General features: G+C 36.7%; 1 protein-coding gene across 1 annotated transcript in view; it reads right to left on the bottom strand.

Annotated features, from left to right (window-relative positions):
- Window positions 1–23,230, bottom strand: part of LOC126972755 (metabotropic glutamate receptor 4-like) — a 124,888-nt gene that overhangs the window by 10,103 nt on the left and 91,555 nt on the right. The window contains exons 11-12 of the mRNA XM_050819776.1: window positions 23,005–23,167; window positions 15,103–15,316 (exon numbers count right to left, since the gene is read on the bottom strand). Of these exons, the coding sequence (XP_050675733.1) occupies window positions 15,103–15,316; window positions 23,005–23,167 (377 nt within the window). The remainder of the gene's footprint in view (window positions 1–15,102; window positions 15,317–23,004; window positions 23,168–23,230) is intronic.

The following is a 23,230-nucleotide window of genomic DNA, read 5'->3' as shown; positions in this document are numbered from 1 at the left end:
CGATATTGTGGTATTTGGAATGGAAGAGAGCGAGAAGTCCAATAAACAATTAATTACGAAGGTCATAGATGAAATAAAAAGTAAGAAATACAATTAAGTGTACAAGAGATAAATTCTGCGCATCGAGTTGGAAGGACAATAGCTGATAGTAAAAAAGCTCGGCGATCGTAATAATGCTTGCAAATACATGGAAAAAAATTGAAATTTTAAAAAACAAAAAGACTTCAAAAAATATCTATATAACAGAAGACTTTTCGAAAGAGGTGTTAGAGAAAAGGCGCTCGTTACAAGCTCAACTGCTGGAACAGAGGAAAAGAGGGAATTTCGCTTACATCAAATACGATTAACTAACTAATAATAAAGAACAATAAGAGTCATGAGAAACGAAAGCGTACCCCATCTACGCCATATAGCTCTAGTGCTTCTTCACAAAGTCCAAATGTAACGGAGTCTAAAAACAACACACCAACATCAAAATTTAGTAGAGTCAATGCTTTCAATATAATTCGGGCTCGCTCTAATTCTTTTAACCAAGGCACGGACCAAAACAAGTAGCAATCACCTTTACCGAACTGTTACAGACAACATTAAGAATAATTACGAAAATCTTCCTCCAAGCCGATTGGTCATCGTGGAGGAAAATGACCAACACCCTCCAAATTCTAATTGTAACTTCACAGTTAACTACCCTTCTAAAAAGACAAACATAATATATACATATCAACATTAAATGTACGATCCATTAGCTCACCAGAAAGGTTACTTGAATTTGAAAAAGCACACGACGATATTAAATGAGACATAATAGGTTTAAGCGAAGTGCGAAGAGTGGAAGAGTGTATTGAAGAATATGACAACTAACTTCTATATCATAACGGAGAAACACCAGGCCTTTACCTTTTTCTATTAAAAAAATATCTGCCATCAAAAGTAGAAGAAATAATTGGTATATCCGAAAGAATATCAATCTTAAACATTAAATTACCAACAACAGTAAAAGATGAATCATGGACGATTGTACAAGTATATGCTCCCACTGAACCTACAAATGAAAAAGAACGTTTGTAAGTTGAAGAATTTTCTCGAAAAATTACAATCGATCAACCATTATATGAAAAAGAATGTTATAGTTATGGGTGATTTTAATGGCAAAATAGGACAACGTAAGCCCGGCGAAGAACAAATAATAGGCAATTCTAGTTTTGGTATACGCAGTGAAAATGATAATATAATTATCAGTTATGCCTCACAAAATAAACTAACAATTATTCTCAACAGTCAATACAAAAGAAAACCTAATAAAAATGGTCTTGGGGACAACCAGGTGACAACGTAATGAAAATTATAAGAACAAAATTGATTTTATTATGACAAATAAAGCGAGATGTTTTTCTAATACACATGTTTTGAACGATTTTAATTTTAATACTGACCATAGAACGGTAAGAACTTCACTACAAATAATACCAGCCAAAAAGTCGAGAAGGAATTATAGAAACACCAAGCCAATACCTATAACAGAGGATTACAAGAAACTACAAAATAATCTGTCCATAGCTGTAAACCAGGAGGACAAAAACTATGAGCAAAGAGAAGCACAATATAATTCATTAATAACTAACCTAATAAGGGAAATAATAAAGGGTAAACCAGAAGCAAAGACCCTATCAGAAGAAAGTGAGAAATTTGATAGAACAAAGAAAACAGTTGATTTCAAAAAAGGATAAGGCCACTAAAACCTAAAATTGCAGAATTAAGTAAAAAACTAAGATCTCAAATACGCAAAGATATAACTCAGAAAAGAAATAAAACTATACAAGATCACACTACCAAAACTGAAAGTAAGAAAAGCACTAAAAAAACTGATGAACAAAAAGGATTGGATGATTAATCTCAAGAATAAAACTAATAGAAGAACTAGGAATAGGGAAGAAATAAATAATAAGAATTGCAGCTGAATTCTATAGTGATCTGTACAAAAGTTCTAGAAATTATCGAAACTTAGCGGAAAATGTTAAAGACAATGAATATGATGTTATTAAAGACAAAGATCATCTATCAGAGATACTTCTTAGTGAAACAGTTTCAGCTATCAAATCACAGAAAAACGACAAAGCACCAGGACCTGACCAAATATCAATTGAGATGCTCAAAGCCTCCTTACTTATAATAGCACCCAAGCTCACTGAACTATTTAATCAAATCCTGAAAACTGAAAGCATTCCGGCAAACTGAACTAAATCAACTATAGTACTAATTTATAAAAAAGGTGAGAAAAATGATAATGGGAAATATAGATCGATAAGTTTGATGGCAAACATATATAAAATTTTCTCCAAGGTATTAGACGAGAATCAACCCAAAGAGGCTTCAGGATAAAATTCTCGACTAAAAACCATATACACACAGTAAAACAAATATTAGAAAAATTTAAAAAGTACAACTGTGTATATTATCTAGGTTTTATCGCCTACAACAAATCTTTTGACTCGCTAGAATTTTATGCCATATGGAACTCTCTTAAAGTTCAAGAAGGTAATGGAAAAATAATAAATATTTTAAAGAATATATACTCCAAAAGCACAGCTCGAAGAAAATTGGATAAAGCCAGCAGAAAGTTCCCAATAGAAAGAGGAGTCAGACAGGGAGATCCTATATCTCCCAAACTATTCTCGACAGTATTAGAAATGTATTCAGAAATCTTGAATGGGAAAGTGAGGGACTTAATATAAATGGGGAAAATAAACCATCTACGATTTGCGGACGATATAATACTATTTTCTGAGTCTTCAGGAAAGTGCTAAAGAAGAAGTGTCACGAACTCCTGGAAAAGATATTGGTCGCACAGCGATGAAGAACAAGTATATTCACAATAAGGACAAAAGAAATGTTTTTAATGCTTGTATACTACCATGTTTAACTTATGGATCACAAACATAGGCCCTAACCGAGAAAAATCTCACAACTCTAAGAAGTTGCCAAAATTCTATGGAAAGAAGCGTTCTTGGTCTGCCCTGTACTTTCCCCAGGGCGTAAAAAGAATAGGGGAGTCCCAGGCCCATGGGTGTCGTAAGAGGCGACTAAGGGCTTTTTAGAAGTGAGAGAGTCACGCTGCCATCTTTTGACGTCAGCACAATCGGGCCAGACTCGTCCGGGTTAATTACCACACTCGCACAGAATACCGGCGTGAAGTAGAGGCCTAGTGCCGCTATGTTTGCCATAGGTTAGTGTCGAGGACCAGTGGCCATTCCCCCCCCCCTCTCCACCCGAATATGACAGCGGATCTACAAAAGATTTTACCCCAGGAGAGTACCGGCTCTACCAGAGTCGGAGAATCCCTCCCCGAGCACTCTAGCTCGGGCCACCCTTCGTATTCTGGGGAGGGCACAGAACCGCGCATGACCAAGGACAAACGAGGCAGTAACACCACGGCACCCCGCTCCACACTCAACGTGGACTTTTGCAATATCAGGGGAATTCACTCCAATTTAAACGCCGTCCACCACCACCTTGAGACGGCGCAGCCGGCCTTGTGTTTCCTTACGGAGACGCAGATATCTCGACCTAGCGATACGTCATATTTAACGTACCCCGGGTACAACATTGAGTACAATTTTTTGCCTCATGCCGGGGTATTTGTGTACGTTAGGTAGGATATCTGCTGCCGCCGTCTCGGCAATTTTGAGGGTCCACTCTCTGGCTCCGCGTAGATTTAGAGGACCGCGTCCGCATCTATGCGTGTGTCTACAGGTCCCATATTGGTAACGCAGAAACCGATCATCTCATGGGCTGCGTTCAAGCGGCAATTGACGACGTGCTTGCAAAGATTCCCTCCGCTGAAATCGTAGTCATGGGTGATTTCAACGGGCACAATGCCGAATGGCTTGGATCACGCACCACAGACTACGCAGGGTGATCTGTGCACAATTTTGCATTGGCGTATGGTCTGTCTTCAACATTTGGGCTTCCCGAGAGCTTGTGCAAGTGGACCTCCAGCTTCCTCACTGGGCGCAGCATACAGATCGTTGTCGACGGATATTGCTCGAACCCGAAGCCCGTGAATGCTGGAGTGCCTCAAGGCTGTGTGCTATCTCCCACGCTGTTTCTTCTGCATATCAATTATATGTTGGACACCTCCAACATTCATTGCTATGCAGACGACAGCACTGGTGATGCCGTATACATGGGCCATGCAGGTCTCTCTCGGGAAAACGTCGACCAGTGCCGGGAGAAACTTGTGTCTTCTATCGAGTCCTCCCTCGAGAAGGTCGCGGAATGGGGCAAATTGAACCTTGTCCAATTTAACCCCCAGAAGACTCAAGTTTGCACGTTTACCACTAAAAAAACCCCATTTGTCGTATCACCGCTCTTCGACAACACTTCCCTTAAAGCCTCGCCTAGTATCGGAATACTGGGTTTCGAAATCTCGAGCGATAGCCAATTTCGTTCTTCATCTTGAGGGCAAAGCCAAATTGGCTTCAAAGAAACTGAGCGTCATTAATAGAGCACGGCAATACTTCCAGCCGGCCCACATACTAGCGCTCTACAAAGCGCAGGTCCGGCCACACATGGAGTATTGCTGTCATCTCTGGTCTGGCGCACCCCAGTATCAGCTCGATCCATTTGACCGCGTGCAACGCAGAGCAGCTCGAAATGTCGGAGACCCAGTGCTCAGTGAACGGCTGGATCACTTGGCGTTGCGTCGCTTCATTGTGTGTCTTCTACCGCATTTATCACGGGGAGTGTTCCGAAGAGCTGTTTAACCTGATTCCTGCCGCCGAATTCCACCTTCGCACGACACGCCACAAGTTAGGTTATCATCCTCACCATCTGGATGTGTGGCGGTCCTCCACAGTGCGGTATTCAAGGAGCTTTCCTCCACGTACTACAAAGCTGTGGAATGAACTTCCTTGTGCGGTGTTTCCGGGACGATACGACATGGGAACCTTCAAAAAAAGCGCGTACACCTACCTTAAAGGTTGGCAACGCTCCTGTGATTCCTCTGGTGTTGCAAGAGATTGTGGGCGGCGGTGATCACTTAACAACAGGTGACCCGTCCGCTCGTTTGTCCTCCTATGCCATAAAAAAAATACATTGAGAGACAGAATGAAGCTGCAGAACATAAAAGAAAAAATAAAATTTAAAAATGTAAGCAAAATTATTAAACAGCAAAAATGGCGATGGACAGGCCATATGATCAGAGACAATTCTGGAAAATGTACGAAAAAAGTGACAGAGTGGTACCCCAAAAGCGGAAAACGAAAAAGAGGCAGGCAATCCAAAAGATGGGAGGACGACATCCGAAACTTGGTCGGAAGCATGTGGACTCGTCTATCCAGAGATAGAACGACTTGGAAAAATTTTGAGAAGGCCTATGTCGAGGGACACGCTGCAAGAAAAGTTTCTTAATAATTTAGTTATGCAATATATTTAAATGTAATGTAGCTGCTGCAATAAATGCTATTTTAATTTTATTTTTTATTTAATGTTTAAATTAAATTGGATGAAGATTCCAAGATTCCCCACAGATTATGTGTAACCATTACAGTGTTTCGGTCTGAAGGAAGGTATCTAGTCAAATTATAAGATGACAAATGAGACTTAACATCTTATGTCTCAAGGTGACGAGCGCAGTCGTAGTGCCGCTCACAATTTTTGGGGTTTTTTAACAATAAAAGTATTGGCAACTTTCTATATTAAGCCATTTTTCATTTTTTAAACATGTTCAGTGTTACCTAGGTATTATTGAAGTTAAAATTCATTTGGCGCGTTATGAAAATATTATGAGAGTGAAATTTAAGATGCGCGCGCATCACTGTAACACAAAAGTAACAGGTTGAAGCACAGACTAGTAAATACTCGTCCGTGGGTTGAAGTTGGTTCCTAAAATTTTCTGACGTTTGCGTTATTCGTTATTTTTTATTGGTTTCTTCGTCCATTATTAGAACAGGCAAAGGGTTCAAGCCCATACAGCCGTATTCATTATCTAATATTTGATTGTCAAAGCCAGATTTTTACAAAATTGTTCTTTCTAAAAACGTAGAAGAGCACGAGGAATAAATAATTTCAATGATTTTTGCTTCGTTAGGCCAAAGAAGTATAATTTCTTACGTGCATACGCACTTTTTATGCTATTATTATAAGAATGACAGGTAGAGTGTAAAATAAACCTTTATTTTACAGTGCATTGAGTTTGAATACATAAGCTAGTAGCTCCGACTGCCAACTTTGATCAGACGTGACTCCAGATAGAATTCTTCCATAATCACACCTACAAATATCAACGTTAGGCTGGAAAGTGGAAAACTTTTCTGCATTTAAGTTTGCGAAATGTGAGTTATGCACACATTTTGGATGGGTGAAATCTCGTGAGTTTGCGTCACCTAAATGCGTAAAGCAGTATAGGTATCTGTATCTATACAGCTGACGTATTGTGCAACATTAGTGCATTGTTGAAAAAGTGTTGTTGTTTTAGTAATATATTATTGAAAATAAGTTTTAAAATAACTTTAATAAATAATTTGTTTGATTTTAAACGTTAAGACATTTATAAATTTTAATACTATAAGTTCTAAGTATTTATGAAAGAGTAGGACTAAAGATAATATCCATGGGTAGCCTGATAGTATGTTATCACCGCGGTCCATACTATAAATAAAAAAAAAATATTTAAGATAGCGAGTAAAAAAAGAAGGACTCCGTGTCACCTTACATAATAGTAAAGCATCGAAACAAGAAGGTAAACGAGTAAATACATAGCCCCACGCACACACTAATACAAGCCGATCGGCCGGTATTATGAGATTTGACTAGAGATACTTTGATATTGACTTGCGTCTCAATGAAATATTTTAAAAAGCCGTCGTGCGTTGTGATAATGTGTAAAAACGATACTATATAAATTTGTGGCCATATATGATTATTGAAGGGAGAAAAATTGGTGTAACTAGTATCCCCCTTAACCGCACACACACTAGTATAACGGTGCTTCACTTGCTAATATCACGGCGCGAAGTTCTGGTTTTTTACGCGTCCGTGAACATAATACTATACTTTTAATGACATTTCATTCACAACTTAAAATTGAACACGCACTCTACCCAAGGGCCCTGATATTATCGTACGCGGTGTGAATTTTATATTATATTTTTCATGTAATCATCTTGTCACGTATTTCTTTTGAAGACAGTAGCCCAAGGGAAATTAAAAACCGATATAATTTAAGACACATTGTCGGCGAAATAACGTACTTTTTAAGTTTATATAAACTGACAGTTTGTAATATAAAATACTAGCTGTTACTCGCAACTTTGTCTGCTTTGATATTTTTTACATGGCGTAAGCTGCGTTAATACTGAACACTTGTTAAGGATAAATAATAATAGGGGTAAAAGAAGGAAATTGTCGATTTTTAATGAAAAGTTGAAATTTATAACTACCATTTTTACCTATACATTGCTGCCATCTAATAGGAAGGTCATTATTATGCCTATACGATAAAAGTGTAGGGATCTAGATTCGACAAACTGTGTGAAAGCATTTTGTACTGCCTAGCCTCCTGAGAAGACTTATTGAAGAAAACTTTTAACACAAAATCTCAAAGCATGAAGGTTCTATGTCAATTCAAAGTACCTATTACAATAAGACGCCCATTTCATACTTTAACCCCTATTATTTAGTAAAATATTTGAAAACTTTTTCTATGATCAATTTTATCCCACAGTTATGAATGGAGTAAGTCATTCACAGCACGGTTTTCTTAAACATAAGTCAACCCTGACGAACTTAGCTGAGTTTATACAGTTTGTCCTTCAAAATATGGAAAATGGTGGTCAAGTTGATGTGGTTTACACTGATTTCGAAAAAGCCTTCGATCGTGTAGACCACATCATCTTGCTAGCCAAACTAGAAAGTCTAGGTATACATGGGGATCTGTTAAGATGGATTAAATCATACCTGTCTAATCGATCTAAGGCAGTGTTAATAGGTGGGTCGACTGGTGGTCGACCGGTCGATCGACAGATCGGATTTTGTGAAATTCCATCATGTATTCCACAGGGATCTCATCTGGGATCATTGCTTTACAACACATATATTTATGATATATACAGATATTTTAATCCATGCAACCATATTTTATACGCAGATGATAAAAAAAAGACGTGTGGCACTCGGGGACTGCCGCGGTAAAGCTATTGCATACCATTTTTATCAACTTATGCAATTATAATTATTTATTTATTTCGTTTATGCAGTATTTTTTTTCGTTTGTTTTTTTTTCTTTGATATTAATACAAGTTACACTTCTGAGCGTCGTGACCGATAAGAAAACAAGTTTTTTTCTTTTATAAAATAAATGAGAAGTAAGTGTTGTTCAAAATATTTTTATCATCTTACAATACATGTAGGTTATTCAGGAATATTTATCATTGAAAATATAGGTTTATGCTAACTGAAATAAGAAACAAGTTTCAGACTTGATATCTTCTAAATATCTGGAAAATACCGCGTCAATGGTGGTCCCATATTTTGTTGTGGATTCTTGTGGATCATTATTCATTTTCAAATTCAATATTTTCGAAAGAAAATTGTCGACCGCTCTGATTTTTATCAGCGAAGTTAATGTTGAAATCGCCAGCCAAACTAAGTGGAAATTTATTACCATTTGTACCAAGTATTTTCGACCCTTCTTGTGTGTACTCCAGTAAAGTGCGATGAATATAATGCTCTAGCTCGTCCAAATTTGGATTCGGAGAAATGTAAGTAATAATAACAATTAAAAAAACGTGATAAAAAAAAAGAAATTAAAAAAAATCAAGATTTTCCCCAGGCTCGAACCTAGGACCTCCTGCACAAAAAGCATACATGATAACCGCTGTTCTACGGCAACTGTAATGATCATGGCGAAATATCTATATACATGTAGTAAGTGGAGTGTTAGGTTATTTTCGTTACGGAATTTCTAGATTCGGTCTCCACGCTCAAGGCCCGCGATAGAAGCAATGCAATAGCTTAAAAATATTTTGACTGCATTGAATTACAAATTACTCTTAATAATCTATCTGAGTATTATACAAACAATTATATTTCAGTTAATGCACCTAAATGTCGACACATATCGTTTAGTCTTAAGGTAAATAAGATACAATTTACATACACGCTAAATGGAATTCCTATTAATAAAGTAAGTGTTGTTAGAGATATCGGTGTTATTTTTGACAGCAAACTTACTATGTCTGAGCATATTGATTACGTTGCTAATAAAGCGTTCAAGAGCTTAGGTTTTGTGATACGTACCTGTAAACCTTTTAATGACCTTGCATGTACTAAATCTGTTTACTATGCATACGTGCGTAGTGTCTTAGAGTACGCTAGTTGTATCTGGTCGCCCCATTACATAACATATATTGAAAAACTTGAAAAGATTCAAGCTATATTTATAAGGCACCTTAACTTTCGTCATAAAATGTTTTCCAACTATAAAGATGGCTGCATGCATCATAATATAATTTCACTAGCAGACAGACGAACGTTATTAGATACAATGCTCTTATTTAATATAATAAATAATCTTCTGGACTCCCCAACATTACTTGCTAGTATCAACTTCAATGTAGCACTTAAATTAACGAGAAATACGCCTCTTTTTTAATTATCATTTTACACTACGAACTTCAGTAAAAATTCTCCCATTAACAGAATTTGTAAGCATTACAACGAAGTTTTTTTCGAATGTCGACATTCATAATCGCAGTAAAAATATCTTCAAAATTCAGAAATTATTAAAATATTAATGAATACACTAGATACGAAAAATGTTACTGGAGCAATATTAAAACTAACAAAAAGATACATAAACACACGCACATATACATAAACACATACTACACGCACACATACACATCCAAACATAAAATAAATACTATAACTGATTATAACATGATATAATAATAGATATATATATATTAAATTCGCATTCATACGCATGATATTGTTCTTATAATGTTTAAACTATGCATATTATTATGTTAAAGAAAATTAAGTTGAAATTCATAAGTTGATTTTTTTGTTTATAAGTTAAAGTAATTTAAATTGAAAACTCATCAGTTCATTTTTTGTTTATATAGAGAGACCTGTAATTGGCTATTATATCCACGCTAATATTTAAGACTCATTTGTAATTTGTTTTTTCAAAAAATAAATAAATAAATAAAGATTATTATTATAGTCCCATTTGATATTCTATAAAAAATATAGGAATAGTGACATTATATTAATTGACGTTAAAAAAATTCTGTCTTTCATTCCTATTTGCTACAGACTATGATTCGCCAACGCCATACAAAATTGTGTGCTTGTAAATGAGAATCCAGTTAATTATGGAAATATATTACGTACATATGGCTTGTCACTTTGGTTTCAATTTGCAAATCTCCCTAGAGACCGAACCAATTATACCAGTGGGTGGCTCCTTTGTACAGAATGCCGGCTAGATTATGGGTAACACAGCGGCGCCTTTTCTGCCGTGAAACAGTAATTGTGTAAGCATCATTGTGTTCCGATCTGAAAGGCGCCGTAGCTAGTGAAACTACTGGGCAAATTGTACTTAAGATGTGAGTTGATGTCTCAAGGTGACGAGCGCAATTGTAGTGACGCTCAGAATTTTTAAGATTTTTCAAGAATCCTCGTCGGCACTGCATTGTAATGGGCAGGGCGTATCAATTACCATCAACTGAACGTCATTCTCGTCTCGTCCGTCATTTTCATCCAAAAAAAAAAACAGATCTGTTTAAGTTTTCAGCTATTACTAGAATCGAGTGGATTCTACGATCATCGCTCGATGAGTAAAGTATTTGGAAGGTTTTGGAGTTAAATTTTGCGCCAGAATATAGAAACATTCCATTTAATGATTATTTATAGACAATGCTAAATAGAAATTATTTAAAAGGGCGTGACAAGGTTTTATCGTAATTAAAAATTTTGTGAGACCGCGGCGTCGACACATTCTGATGTTAAATGTGAAATTGTATTGTTTGAGAGAGCGAGGCTTTACTTAAATTCTTGTTTTTAGTAAATTACTTTTTTCTCTAGAAAACAAATAATAATATCTCAATATATACCTGGTACATATCAATTACTATAACATTGGAAGATACTATTTTTTATGTATGATAATAAGGGACGAGACGAGCAGGTCGTTCAGCTGATGGTAATTAATACGCCCTGCCAATAACAATGGAGTGCTGCTCAGGATTCTTGATAAGCCCATAATTCTGAGCGGTACTACGATTGCGTTCGTCACTATGACCCCTATAGCCATTGGTGAGTGACCCTGCCTACTGAGCTAGAGATTCCGGGTTTGAATCCCGGTAGGTGCAATCATTTAAATGATGAATATAAATATTTGTTTCCGAGTCATGGATGTTTATATGTATTTATGTATGTTTAAGAAAGTTTATTTTATTAAATATATCATTGCCTTGTACCTATAGTACAGGCTATGCCTAGTTTGGGACTAGATAATTTGTGTAAGTGTGTAAAAAAGAAAAAAAAAATGCCCAGTAATTTGCTTACATATTACTGCTTCGCAGCAGAAATAGGCGCCGTTGTGGTACCCATCCATAATCTAGACGGCAAAGTAGCCTCCCACGATATTGAAACAGTTTTAGAAAAATATTCGATTATTAATTTGATTTGCTGCACAATTTGCTGTAGATCAATTTTCAATACATCTAAAAGATAGGGAGTCTAAAGCCATCTGGAACAAATAAGTACTTGTCTAAACATTGCGCATTGCTGAGTTTCTTGCGCCCGTTCTTCTCAGGTCTTAGGCAGTTTATTTCGAATACGTGGTTTTTGACGTTCAATAAGTGATTCTAAATCCTATTTTGAATAAAAATATTTGAATTTGAATATTCACAGTCCCATCGATATACAGTCCCATAGCTACGGTCAGTAAAGTAGTCTTTTCCTTATAAAAAGTAAGTACGTAAGTAGCTGGGCTGACCCAATGACCGAAATAGCTGCCGGCGCTTGGGTTTCCAGTAATCTTATTGATGCACGATGATAGTACTTTGTACAATCTCTCAAGCGCCTCTGGGCCCCACGGGCCAAGTGTCTCGACACCAAACGGCACAAAGATCTATGACTCATTGAGAGCAACATATTTGCGACGTTTGCTGTCTTTGACAGTCAAAGCAGCAGCACCAGGATCAACTGACGTAACTAGGACATGAGTAGGAGCCAGAATGTGGACTCCAGTAGCGTCCCACACCAGCGCCTTCCCCGTGCCCAAGCTACCATTATTCCATCTGGACGCTTACCATCGCGGTGGATAAAATATAAATTTATTATTACTAAACTTAAACGTTACTTATGATTATTATATATTATCGTCGCAACAGAATACCACCACCCCATCTCCTCCCGTGGGTGTCGTAAGAGGTGACTAAGGGATACAAACAACGATGGATGGGTAGCAGCATCTTTCGCTAAGAGCACACCTTTTACTGCGATCGTCAACTAGCCTGCCAAGCGTTGTGATTATGGCAAAAACCCCCAAAATATATCGGCCCCCCTCGTGGTGGCCACGGTAGCAGCCACATAACCGACGGGGAAGGGAGTGCTAAGGATCCCCGGGTGTGGCAGCGTTACCACAAACGAAGACAATGTCAAGACACTGCGGACCGACGAGAAGTTGGAGGAACTGGAGGAAGATGTGACCAGATTACGATGGGATGTCGTGGGGTTATCTCAGGTCTGAAGACAGGGTAAGGACTTGATAATCCTAAATGATGGACACATACTGTACTCCCGGGAGGGCGACCAACTGCCCCAGGGTGGTGATCTGGTTCCTCGTTCACAGGTCTCTCGTCATCAACGTAACTGAGGTGGGGAGCCTGTCGACTTGGGTAGCGTACCTAATACTCAGAATTACTGAACAGTATTCGTTGAAGGTAATATAGGTTTACGCTCAACCTTCGACACACTCAGACGAAGAGGTGGAGGCAATGTATGAGAACATCTAAACAGGCATTCACACTCCGAAGACCCACTTCAACATTGTCATGGGAGACTTCAACGCAAAACTGGGAAAACGTGGCGCCGATGAGTTGAGAGTGGGGCAATTTGGTTATGGAAATATGAACACCCGAGGCCAGGTGCTGGCTGACTTCAAGGAGAAGGAGGATCTCTATATGATAAACTTCATCTTCATGAAGCCAGAACAATGCAAATGGACTTGGATCAGCCCCGATGGTGCCAACAAAAATGAGATCGACTTCATAATGTCGACTAAAAGACATATATTCAATGATGTCTCCGTGATCAACTCAGTGAAGACTGGGAGTGATCACCGCATAGTAAGAAGCATATAGACATGGTTGAGTAAAGTCATCAAAACCCTGCACCCGCACCTGTTACCAACAAGGCTGAATACCCATGTCATGACGCCACCATGTCAGTCCGTCTCCAGGTTCAGATCTCGAAACTACAACGGGGAGACAGACAAGGTGATGTCATTTCGCCCAAGCTGTTCACCACTGCGTTAGACGATGTCTTTAACTTTCGGACTGGAACGGACTGGGCATAAACATCAACGGCGAATACATCACTCACCTTCAATTCGCAAACGATATCGTTATCATGGCAGAGAGCATGGAAGACTTAAACCATATGCTCGATGGCCTCAATACAGCATCCCAAGGAGTAGGTTTTAAAATGATCATAGACAAGATGAAGATTATGTCTAATGTCCATGTCGCACCTACTCCCATATCAATTGGGAACGGTTTTCTTTAAATTGTCTACGAGTACGTTATGACAAACAATCCAGTTAGGCAGTTCCAATTTCGCGAAAGAGGTCAACTCGAATTTTCAGCGTTCGGGAAGCTCCGTAAAATCTTCTCGTCCCTTTATACCACATTGTCTGAAGACGAAGGTTTTCAACCAGTGTGTGTTTCCAGTGATGACTTACGGTACGCGGACGTGGTGGCTAACTATGGATCTTGTGAGAAAGCTCATAGTCGATCAGAAGGCAATGGAGAAGGCTTTATGCTCGGAGTTTCCCTGCGAGATCGAATCAGAAATGAGGAGATCAGTAGGAGAACCAAATTAGCGACATAGTCCAAATGATTGGGAAACTGAAGTGGCAGTGGACATCTTTCGGCTGATGATGATGATGGTGAAACTTATACATAATATATTTATAAAATACAACAAAGTATAACTTTATTACGAACTGTATTTATTTATCTCTCCATTATAACTAAGTAGATCACGTAGTAATACATGAGAGGTATTACAAAAAGTATTGGTGGCATTTCTACTTTGGACAGCTATAATTTCTTATACATTTTAATGCCCCGAATTTCACAAAGTTATAATCGAAGGGGGAGTTTAATGAAACTCGAGTGCTGGCTAATATTGCGGTCAAATTATCACCCTAGAGCAGTCCAACGAAGGAATGCCGACAAAATTCTAGGTAACGACACCGTGGTGTTCCGCACGTAGGCATTTTTATATATAACTAGCTGCGGCCCGCGATTTCACCGCGACCGCAACTAGCTACAGGCACTTACAATATTTAGCCTGTATAACCGACCTCTTGTCAATACATACAAAATTTGAAATGAAAGATTCAGCAGTTTTTGCTTGATCACATCTAAAGACAAACAGACAATATATTACATAGTGTAGTAACTTCTTTGGATTCGGTATTATTCGTAGAATACACACCAAATATGAGAAATGAGGAGATCCGAAGGAGAACCAAAGTTACCGATATAGACCAGATGGTTGCGAAACTGAAGTGGCAGTGGACAGGGCACGAGCTCGACGGATAGATGGTCATTGGTGCAGTAAAACCACGTATCGGAAGACGTATTGTTAGTAGGCCACCCACTAAATGGACCGATGACGATCTGGTCAATATCGCGAAATAGGTTGGATGAGGGCAGCGCTGGACCGATCGTCATGGCAATCTTTGGGGGAGGTCTTTATCCACAGTGGACGTCTTCTGATTGAATTTATTGACACATTAAATAATATTCAATGTACAATGTTTACCTAGATACGATTTCATTATTTATATTGGTGACATACCGATATGTTTGCTCTCGTTGAAGGCCTCCGGTATCTTTCTTGTGAGAACGGCGTAGACCGTGCACACCAGGATCAGCACGATGGGGTAGGAGAAGGCGATCATGTAGGACGCGTCCACGTACGAATCACACACGAGCATGTTGTCCTCACGCGTGGGGTAATGGTGCATGGCGCGCGCCGGGGCCACTATCATCCACACCACCACGATCAGAACCTGGCGCCACTCACACCGTTACGAACAAATTAAACAGTAAAATATACATCGGTAATGTATTTATGATAATATAGGACGATCAGCTGATAGTAAATGATACGGCTTGCTTACGATTACAACGCAGTACCGCTCAGGATTCTTGAAAAGCCAAAAAATTCTGAGCGGCACTACAATTGTGTTCGTTACCTTGAGACATAAGATTTTAAGTCTCATTTGCCTAGTAATTCATTATTCATTCGCTACGGCTCCCTTCAAACTGAAACACAACATTGCTTACACAATAACACTTCACGGTAAAAATAGGCGCCGTTCTGGTACCCATAATGTAGCCAGCATCTTGTGCAAAGGAGCCTCCCACTTGTCTGACTTGAACTTGAAAGTACGCGACTGTCTATATTTGCACACCTCAAGTAATCATCTTTATAATTAACAATCTTCTCGCTTCCCGCAACTTCGTTGGCGTAAAATTCATATCGCATTGCGTTGGGATCTCTAAACATATAAAATGATTAAATAAAGATAAATGTATCCTTTATTATTTTTATTAGCTTCACCTGTATGTATGTTTGTTTGTCAAACCGACTCATTTGGCCGCGATTTTGACCCACTTTAGACAGCCAGATTTCGTTCAAACTTCCTAGTTTCTAGTATATTAGAAATGACATCAAAAATAATTCTAAAAGAATCAATTTTGAGAAAATAAATGCCTTTTTATGCCTTTTTACATTAATTCGAAAAATTATCCCATTTTTCAATTTGCAAAATAAGATTTTTGTTAATTTAAGTATACAATTTTTCATTTATCGTCGATAAGGCAGGAATTGTTGTTCCTTTTAAATTTCAACCATTATCTTTTCAACCAATGCGTGTCTATTATTTTTGTTAAATGCTTTTATTATTCATATTCTGTATTTTTTACAATGTATGTCATAGTTTCATGATCATTGGTATTGTAGTTAAAGCGTGAAAGTGTATCTAGCAAAGAAACCCACGTTCATATTTTAAAACATATCTATCGATCTATTAATTACGTATAATATAGTGTTTTATTAAAGATTCAGTTATGAATTCAATGAATCGTCGGAAAATAATGAGTCTACACTATTTGTTTATATGAAAGCATAAACAAAAGCTAGTCAATTTGATCAGATCCTTATTATCGAGGCAGGAATATATTCCTTATGATATCGGTTCAGTTTTATTGTTTGCCGTTTCTTGGAAGAGCTATTTTAATATATTGTATGGGCCTTGACAAAGGACATTGTATTGCTTATTGTTTATAACTAAACAACTAACAATACTATCAATTATCTATTATACCTTATAATAGAAAAATTCTTGAACAATCTAGCAAAGTTATATCGCCGTTTTGACAAAGTCACTGTTATGCAATTAACTTAACACACAACAGACTCGTGTCATAGGAGTCATTCTAATGACTTCATTTATGATTAGTAAATATTGGAAGCACCTACTTATTTTTTTTAAATACTTTAAATATATGAAAAAATTTATAAGATTGTCAACTTTTAGTGGCTGTAGAGGTATTTCGTGAGCATCGCAGTTATGGTGGTTGCAAGTCGTTACCTATAAGGGTGTAGAAGATAGGGGGGATTAAACATGTGATTTATGTCTGACAATCATTAATATAGAATGATTTGGATTGTTCTAGAAAATTCAACAATTATCAAGAATTTTTTTAATATTTTAATATTGTGATAAAATTTAAGATGATTAATATTAACATATAACATGAATATGCACAGCTAGTTTTATATATAAGTGAGGCAACCGCCCATGGACATCCGCGATACCAGGAATCAAGAGATGCGTTGCCGGCCTTTAAGTTGGGGGTATGCCTATGAAAGTAAGATTATGATAAAGATTCATGCATCTTCATGTACTTGTAACTGTATTTCACCTTATTCAAGTTAGTCGAAATGTTTGAATATTTTGTATTGCATCACTTTGCAATGATATTATAAATATTGCGTAAAATTCTGAAGCTAGATAGATATAAATATGAATTTAAAAGGGTGGTCATTACTTCTTCTCATTAAAGCTCAGAACTTTCTATGTGGTGGTAAATCACTGGTCTATTACATAAAACATTGACTTTAAAAGAGTTTAAGTTTGAAAATAAGGTTGTTTTCATAGGAATATTGTATAGCTATATGGTCATCTGGTGCGCACAATTAATTAAGCTGATTTTCATTAAAACCTTTATCTTAAAGCGGTCAGGATCTTGTATCTTGCACAAGTAGTAAGCGATTTAATGTATAACGAAAAATGTAATGCTCTAATAGAGACACGGTGTATTTAGCGCCAATAATGGCAAATTGCTAACTATGGGTCTGATGAGAAAGCTCATTGTCGCTCAGAGGGCAATGGAGAGAGCGATGCTTGGAGTATCCCTGCGAGATCGAATCAAAAATGAGAACCAATGTCACCGACATAGCCTAAATAATTGCGAAACTGAAGTGGCAGTGGGCAGCACAAATAGTTCGACGGAGAGATGGTCGGTGGGGCAGTAAAGTCCGCAAATGGTTACCACGTACCGGAAGATGGACCTACGATCTGGTCAAGATTGCCGGAATACGTTGGATGGGGGCAGCGTAGGACCGATCGTTGTGGAAATCTTTTAGGGAGGCCTTTGTCCAGCTGTGCATGTCTTCCGGCTGATAATGATGAAATAGTGTTAATTTAGTAAATTTAAATACTCGTATGTTTAAGTGCCTAATAAATAAATATCGAGATGGTTTCGATTGACTTTTTGATCATTGCATCCAAATTTAAAATCAAATCATAATCAAATATCATAACATTGCTAAATTATAAGTTTAGCTTATCACAATGATGAGAGAATTTCTTAATTTGTTGCTGAAATGATAAATTTAATAACCATTAAATTGTTTTTGAAGTAAACGTTAAAAGAAATATGAAATACGTTCGTATTTTTAAATTCTGTTTACTTAAAACTATTGCTTTAACAGAAAATATATAAATAATCTACCACAATGAAAATGCTTAGATTCATTCAAAAATGTAAAGATTTTCTATGTAATAATAAAAAAATTAATATTCAGAAAATATATTTTACAACCGAAGGGTTGGTATACTATAAATCTGTTAATAATAATTGTAATAGAAAGCTCAGGCGAAACATTAATTAACCCAGAACCAGGATTGAATAAAGAAAGGTCGGGTTAAGAGTGTGGCTGACTGGTTCGGCGAGCTTGAGTAAAACGATTCATAGATGTTGAAGAGGCGAACGAAAAGCTACCGGGTATTATTTTTCTCGTGTAGCGGATTCGATTGCCGATCCAATCAGGCAATTCCTTAAAAATCTATAAATGAAGTTTAAGTTGTATTTTTTATTAAAATAATGCCTTGTTTCAGTAAAATTTTACATCTACAATACTTAGTTTCCTTGTGGCATAGCCATGGGGCGCCCTAAATGGGTATACACTCCTCTAAATGGCTTGTAAAGTTGTACACTGAACCGGTTCCATTGCTCGATGGATTAGTGTGTTCGTTTGCAAACAAGAATTGAAACCATTTTAATAATACGTCTTGGTTCGTGATTTTTGTTCTATTGATTATATTTTGTTATTTTATATATTTTGTTTTCTCTGTTGTTATTAATTAATTTTTTTGTTGTAATCCTGCAGTCTAGAACGTACGGCACTCCACACAAACCCAAATAGTTTATGGGTGCTATTGTATTGTCCTTAATGTTTCTAAAATAAAAAATATTTGTTTACTTCGTAGAAACAGAGGTGTTTCCATTCTTCTTCCATTATTTCCTAGTCATAATTTAATTTTTAAATTGTATTAATTTGCGTTAATCTAAAAACCTTCGATAATACGCTAAATAGAGTCTCTTGCTGTTAGACAACAGGCCAGGGATATTAGTTTTTTTACTGTGGGTGACAAGCTACGTCTTACACTCGCGATAAGTATGATACTTTGTGTTAGTGTGCGTTCATTGCTCAAAATAGAGGCTTATTCTAAACTCAATTTTTTGTCTATGTCTACATGACATAATCATGTTACAATTTTGGGTAAATAATGGTAGAGTTTTTTCCTATTATTATGTTCTATGGTATATTGCTATGAGTCAATAAAGCCGACATTAATTCACACTACTCAAAACCTAGGTCTTAAAGAATAATAAAGGTAAATGATTTAAATGCGAGAGTTTCCAGTTTATCCAGCCACGTTTAGTTCCATGATCACTTGGAAGAGGCCAAACGGACCTTTAAAAAGCTTGGTGTAATCAGTAACAGGGGTCAGTACTTCATTACAAACCACCGCCAGTAACTTTATAAGTTGGGAAATAGTAAAAAAAACAAAACAAAGAATTAAATATAATTACTTCAACATAAATTAAGAAAATGGCGCGTTTATGTAACTTAAATTTTCTTTTACAATTCAATCTATTTGATTTTTGACAGATGTTGATTTGAAAATAATTTAATTAAAATTAGTAATTTAATTAAAGTTAGTAAAATGAATTGCTGTTTGTTAGTCTCCCTAAAACTCGAGAACGGCTGGACCGAAATGGCTAATTTTGGTCTTTTATTATTTGTGGAAGTCCAGAGAAGGTTTAAAAGGTGAATAAATAGGAAAATGCTGCTAAATTAAATAAAAACAACAAATTTGATTTTCTTTTGATGTCCATACATAATTTCTATGAGAGAATTTATTGACGCACGGTTTGACAGTTCTGCTGTGAATCAATTTCATTACGACAGCAGGGTGCATATTTTACGAAGTAATTTTTGATATTATGATATATTATTGACAAATTCATATAAAAACATTATTTTATTTATTATAATATATAGAACAACGTCTGTCGGGTCAGCTAGTTAAATATAATAAAACAAGCATATAAAAGAATTTTGAGAATTCAACGCTAAGACGTACGGACTAATTAATTTTTCCTCTTTTCCAATCAACTTGATTACATTATACTCGTATGTATGACAAATCCTAGCTAGTAAACTTTTTAAATTAACTTATAAATTTAAAACTTAACTGCAAAAGTAATGACAGAGCTCGTAAAAGAAAGTATCAAAAAAGGCGCGTACACCTTCCTTAAAGGCCGACAACGCTCTTGTGATTCCGCGGTGATCACTTATCACCAGGTGACCCGTAAGCTCGTTTGTCCTCCTATTGCATTAAAAAAAGTCCTGACGGCGTAAATGAAAAATGTCTATGCAAAAGATTTAATTTTCGAATCATAATTATAGTTCCTGAAGGCTATGTTTTACAATTGTATTGAAATAGTACGTTGTGATAACGATGGAAAATAGATTGCAAACGAGGTATTATTAGCAAGCCTGAGCCAAAGGTGGGGGAATGAATAAATGTCACAAGTTTGCATTAAGTAAAATACCCGTATATCACAGCTTAGCGAAACTCTCTAAGAAAAATGCGATTGTATGAAATGTACAGTCATTGACAGATTGATAGATGACGGCTTTAATCTTGTATAACACTAGAAATATCGGATTGCTTGTAACTAATTCTAGTAGGCAAGATATACGATATAAACTTTATTATAAAAGTGTATACATACTCGTATGTATACACTTTTATAATAAAGTCCCAACCACTGTTCAGGCATTATCTATAAATAAATTTAAATGTTTTATTAAAAAATGGCTCCGTCGTAAATCCTATTACTCCACAGCTGAATATCTAAGTCATTGGACAGCCTGGGACTGATTATTTTATAGCAATAGCAATGACAATACAATATTGCATAATTTTATTAAAAAGAGCGCAAAAAACGAATTCTGGGAGAGTTTCTTGCGCCGCTTCTTCTCTCTCAGACCGCGATTTCTTTCCGAAGCGGTAGTGGCATCTAGTATATTAGAAATGACATCAAAAAGAATTATAAAGGAATCAATTTTGAGAAAATAAATGCCTTTTATGTCTTTTAAAAACGAAGATAACCGAAATTTTCAAACTCAGCCGAATTTTAATTCGCCATATTGTAATTACTATTTGAAACTTATGTCTCTCTTGTATATTACACGACTTTTTTATTCAGAAGTATGCCATGTTTAACAACTCCTATGAAATAGTATATTACGCACCTAGGGAGAAAAGTAGGTCATTCTCACCCGCGGAATATTACCCAAGCCGAAAGCGAGGGTGACAATCGCGGGTAGCAATGTCCTACTTATCTCACGTCGTGCGTATACGATTTTTTTTTTCCCACTTGGATGAAATTGCTGGGAGAGAATCGGCCACTTTTTTCCTTTGTACCAGGGAGTAAAAATGAGCTTTTTATCGAGGTGAGAAAAAAATATTTTAATAGTATCGTCTAAGGGTCTAAGGCGTCTACTAAAATATTGTAAAAATGTAATGTAATGGCTTGGCTTATCAAAGCATATTAAATCAAACGCGCATTAAGTTTCGCCTCTGAACTATCAGGCTTGATTACCGGGCGATTATATCTAGGTTAATTGCTAAATTATACTTTACAGCGTGATAAAAGTTGCTTTTAACGAGATACACGAGCACCGCGCCGAAATTAGTTGCTCCGAGTTATATTAGCATAGTTAGTAAGCATTTAAATCTGCATTCACTTAAGTCGTGCTAAATCTGATCTCTATCTAAATGGGTTCTCTCTTCAACTTACGGCATTTCTCACAGGGATTGCTCGGAGGAGTACAACTTTTATTTACATATTTGAGGAAATATTATATTTTTAAATATTTTACTTAATATTATGGCTAGGAGAGATATTATTTTATATACACTGGTAAAATAGTGTATGGAACTTATAAACTGTATGGCTGCACTCTTTTAGATAGAGATCAGATTTAGCACGACTTAAGTGAATGCAGATTTAAATGCTTACTAACTATGCTAATATAACTCGGAGCAACTAATTTCGGCGCGGTGCTCGTGTATCTCGTTAAAAGCAACTTTTATCACGCTGTAAAGTATAATTTAGCAATTAACCTAGATATAATCGCCCGGTAATCAAGCCTGATAGTTCAGAGGCGAAACTTAATGCGCGTTTGATTTAATATGCTTTGATAAGCCAAGCCATTACATTACATTTTTACAATATTTTAGTAGACGCCTTAGACCCTTAGACGATACTATTAAAATATTTTTTTCTCACCTCGATAAAAAGCTCATTTTTACTCCCTGGTACAAAGGAAAAAAGTGGCCGATTCTCTCCCAGCAATTTCATCCAAGTGGGAAAAAAAAAATCGTATACGCACGACGTGAGATAAGTAGGACATTGCTACCCGCGATTGTCACCCTCGCTTTCGGCTTGGGTAATATTCCGCGGGTGAGAATGACCTACTTTTCTCCCTAGGTGCGTAATATACTATTTCATAGGAGTTGTTAAACATGGCATACTTCTGAATAAAAAAGTCGTGTAATATACAAGAGAGACATAAGTTTCAAATAGTAATTACAATATGGCGAATTAAAATTCGGCTGAGTTTGAAAATTTCGGTTATCTTCGTTTTTAAAAGACATAAAAGGCATTTATTTTCTCAAAATTGATTCCTTTATAATTCTTTTTGATGTCACGGAACGTCACAGAATCAAGCCCATCTGAGATGACTTTATCGTCAATGATTTTCCCATTAAATTAGTTAGCAAACTTCCTAGTCGGATGTTACTAACTAAAGTGCTGTAGATCTTACCTGTATAGAAACTAATGCTGAGCAAATTGCGAGTTGCGAAGTTGGTGAGATAAGGATGGGTCTCTTGGCGGAGTGTTTGCTGGCGTTGAAGATCCGGGATATTCTGTTCGTCTTCGTGAGCAGTGCCGCGTACACCACCGTGAAGCAGAATCCAGTTCCAAAACTGAGAACAAATGTCAACGTTGTTGGTAATTCAGATAGCAGTGACAGATAGAGTTTTTTGCCC

The sequence above is a fragment of the Leptidea sinapis genome, chromosome 27, assembly GCF_905404315.1.
Source record: "Leptidea sinapis chromosome 27, ilLepSina1.1, whole genome shotgun sequence".
Classification (NCBI taxonomy): Eukaryota; Metazoa; Arthropoda; class Insecta; order Lepidoptera; family Pieridae; genus Leptidea; species Leptidea sinapis.
The sequence above is the reverse complement of the archived record's forward strand: the minus strand, read 5'-3'. Positions and strand labels throughout refer to the sequence as shown.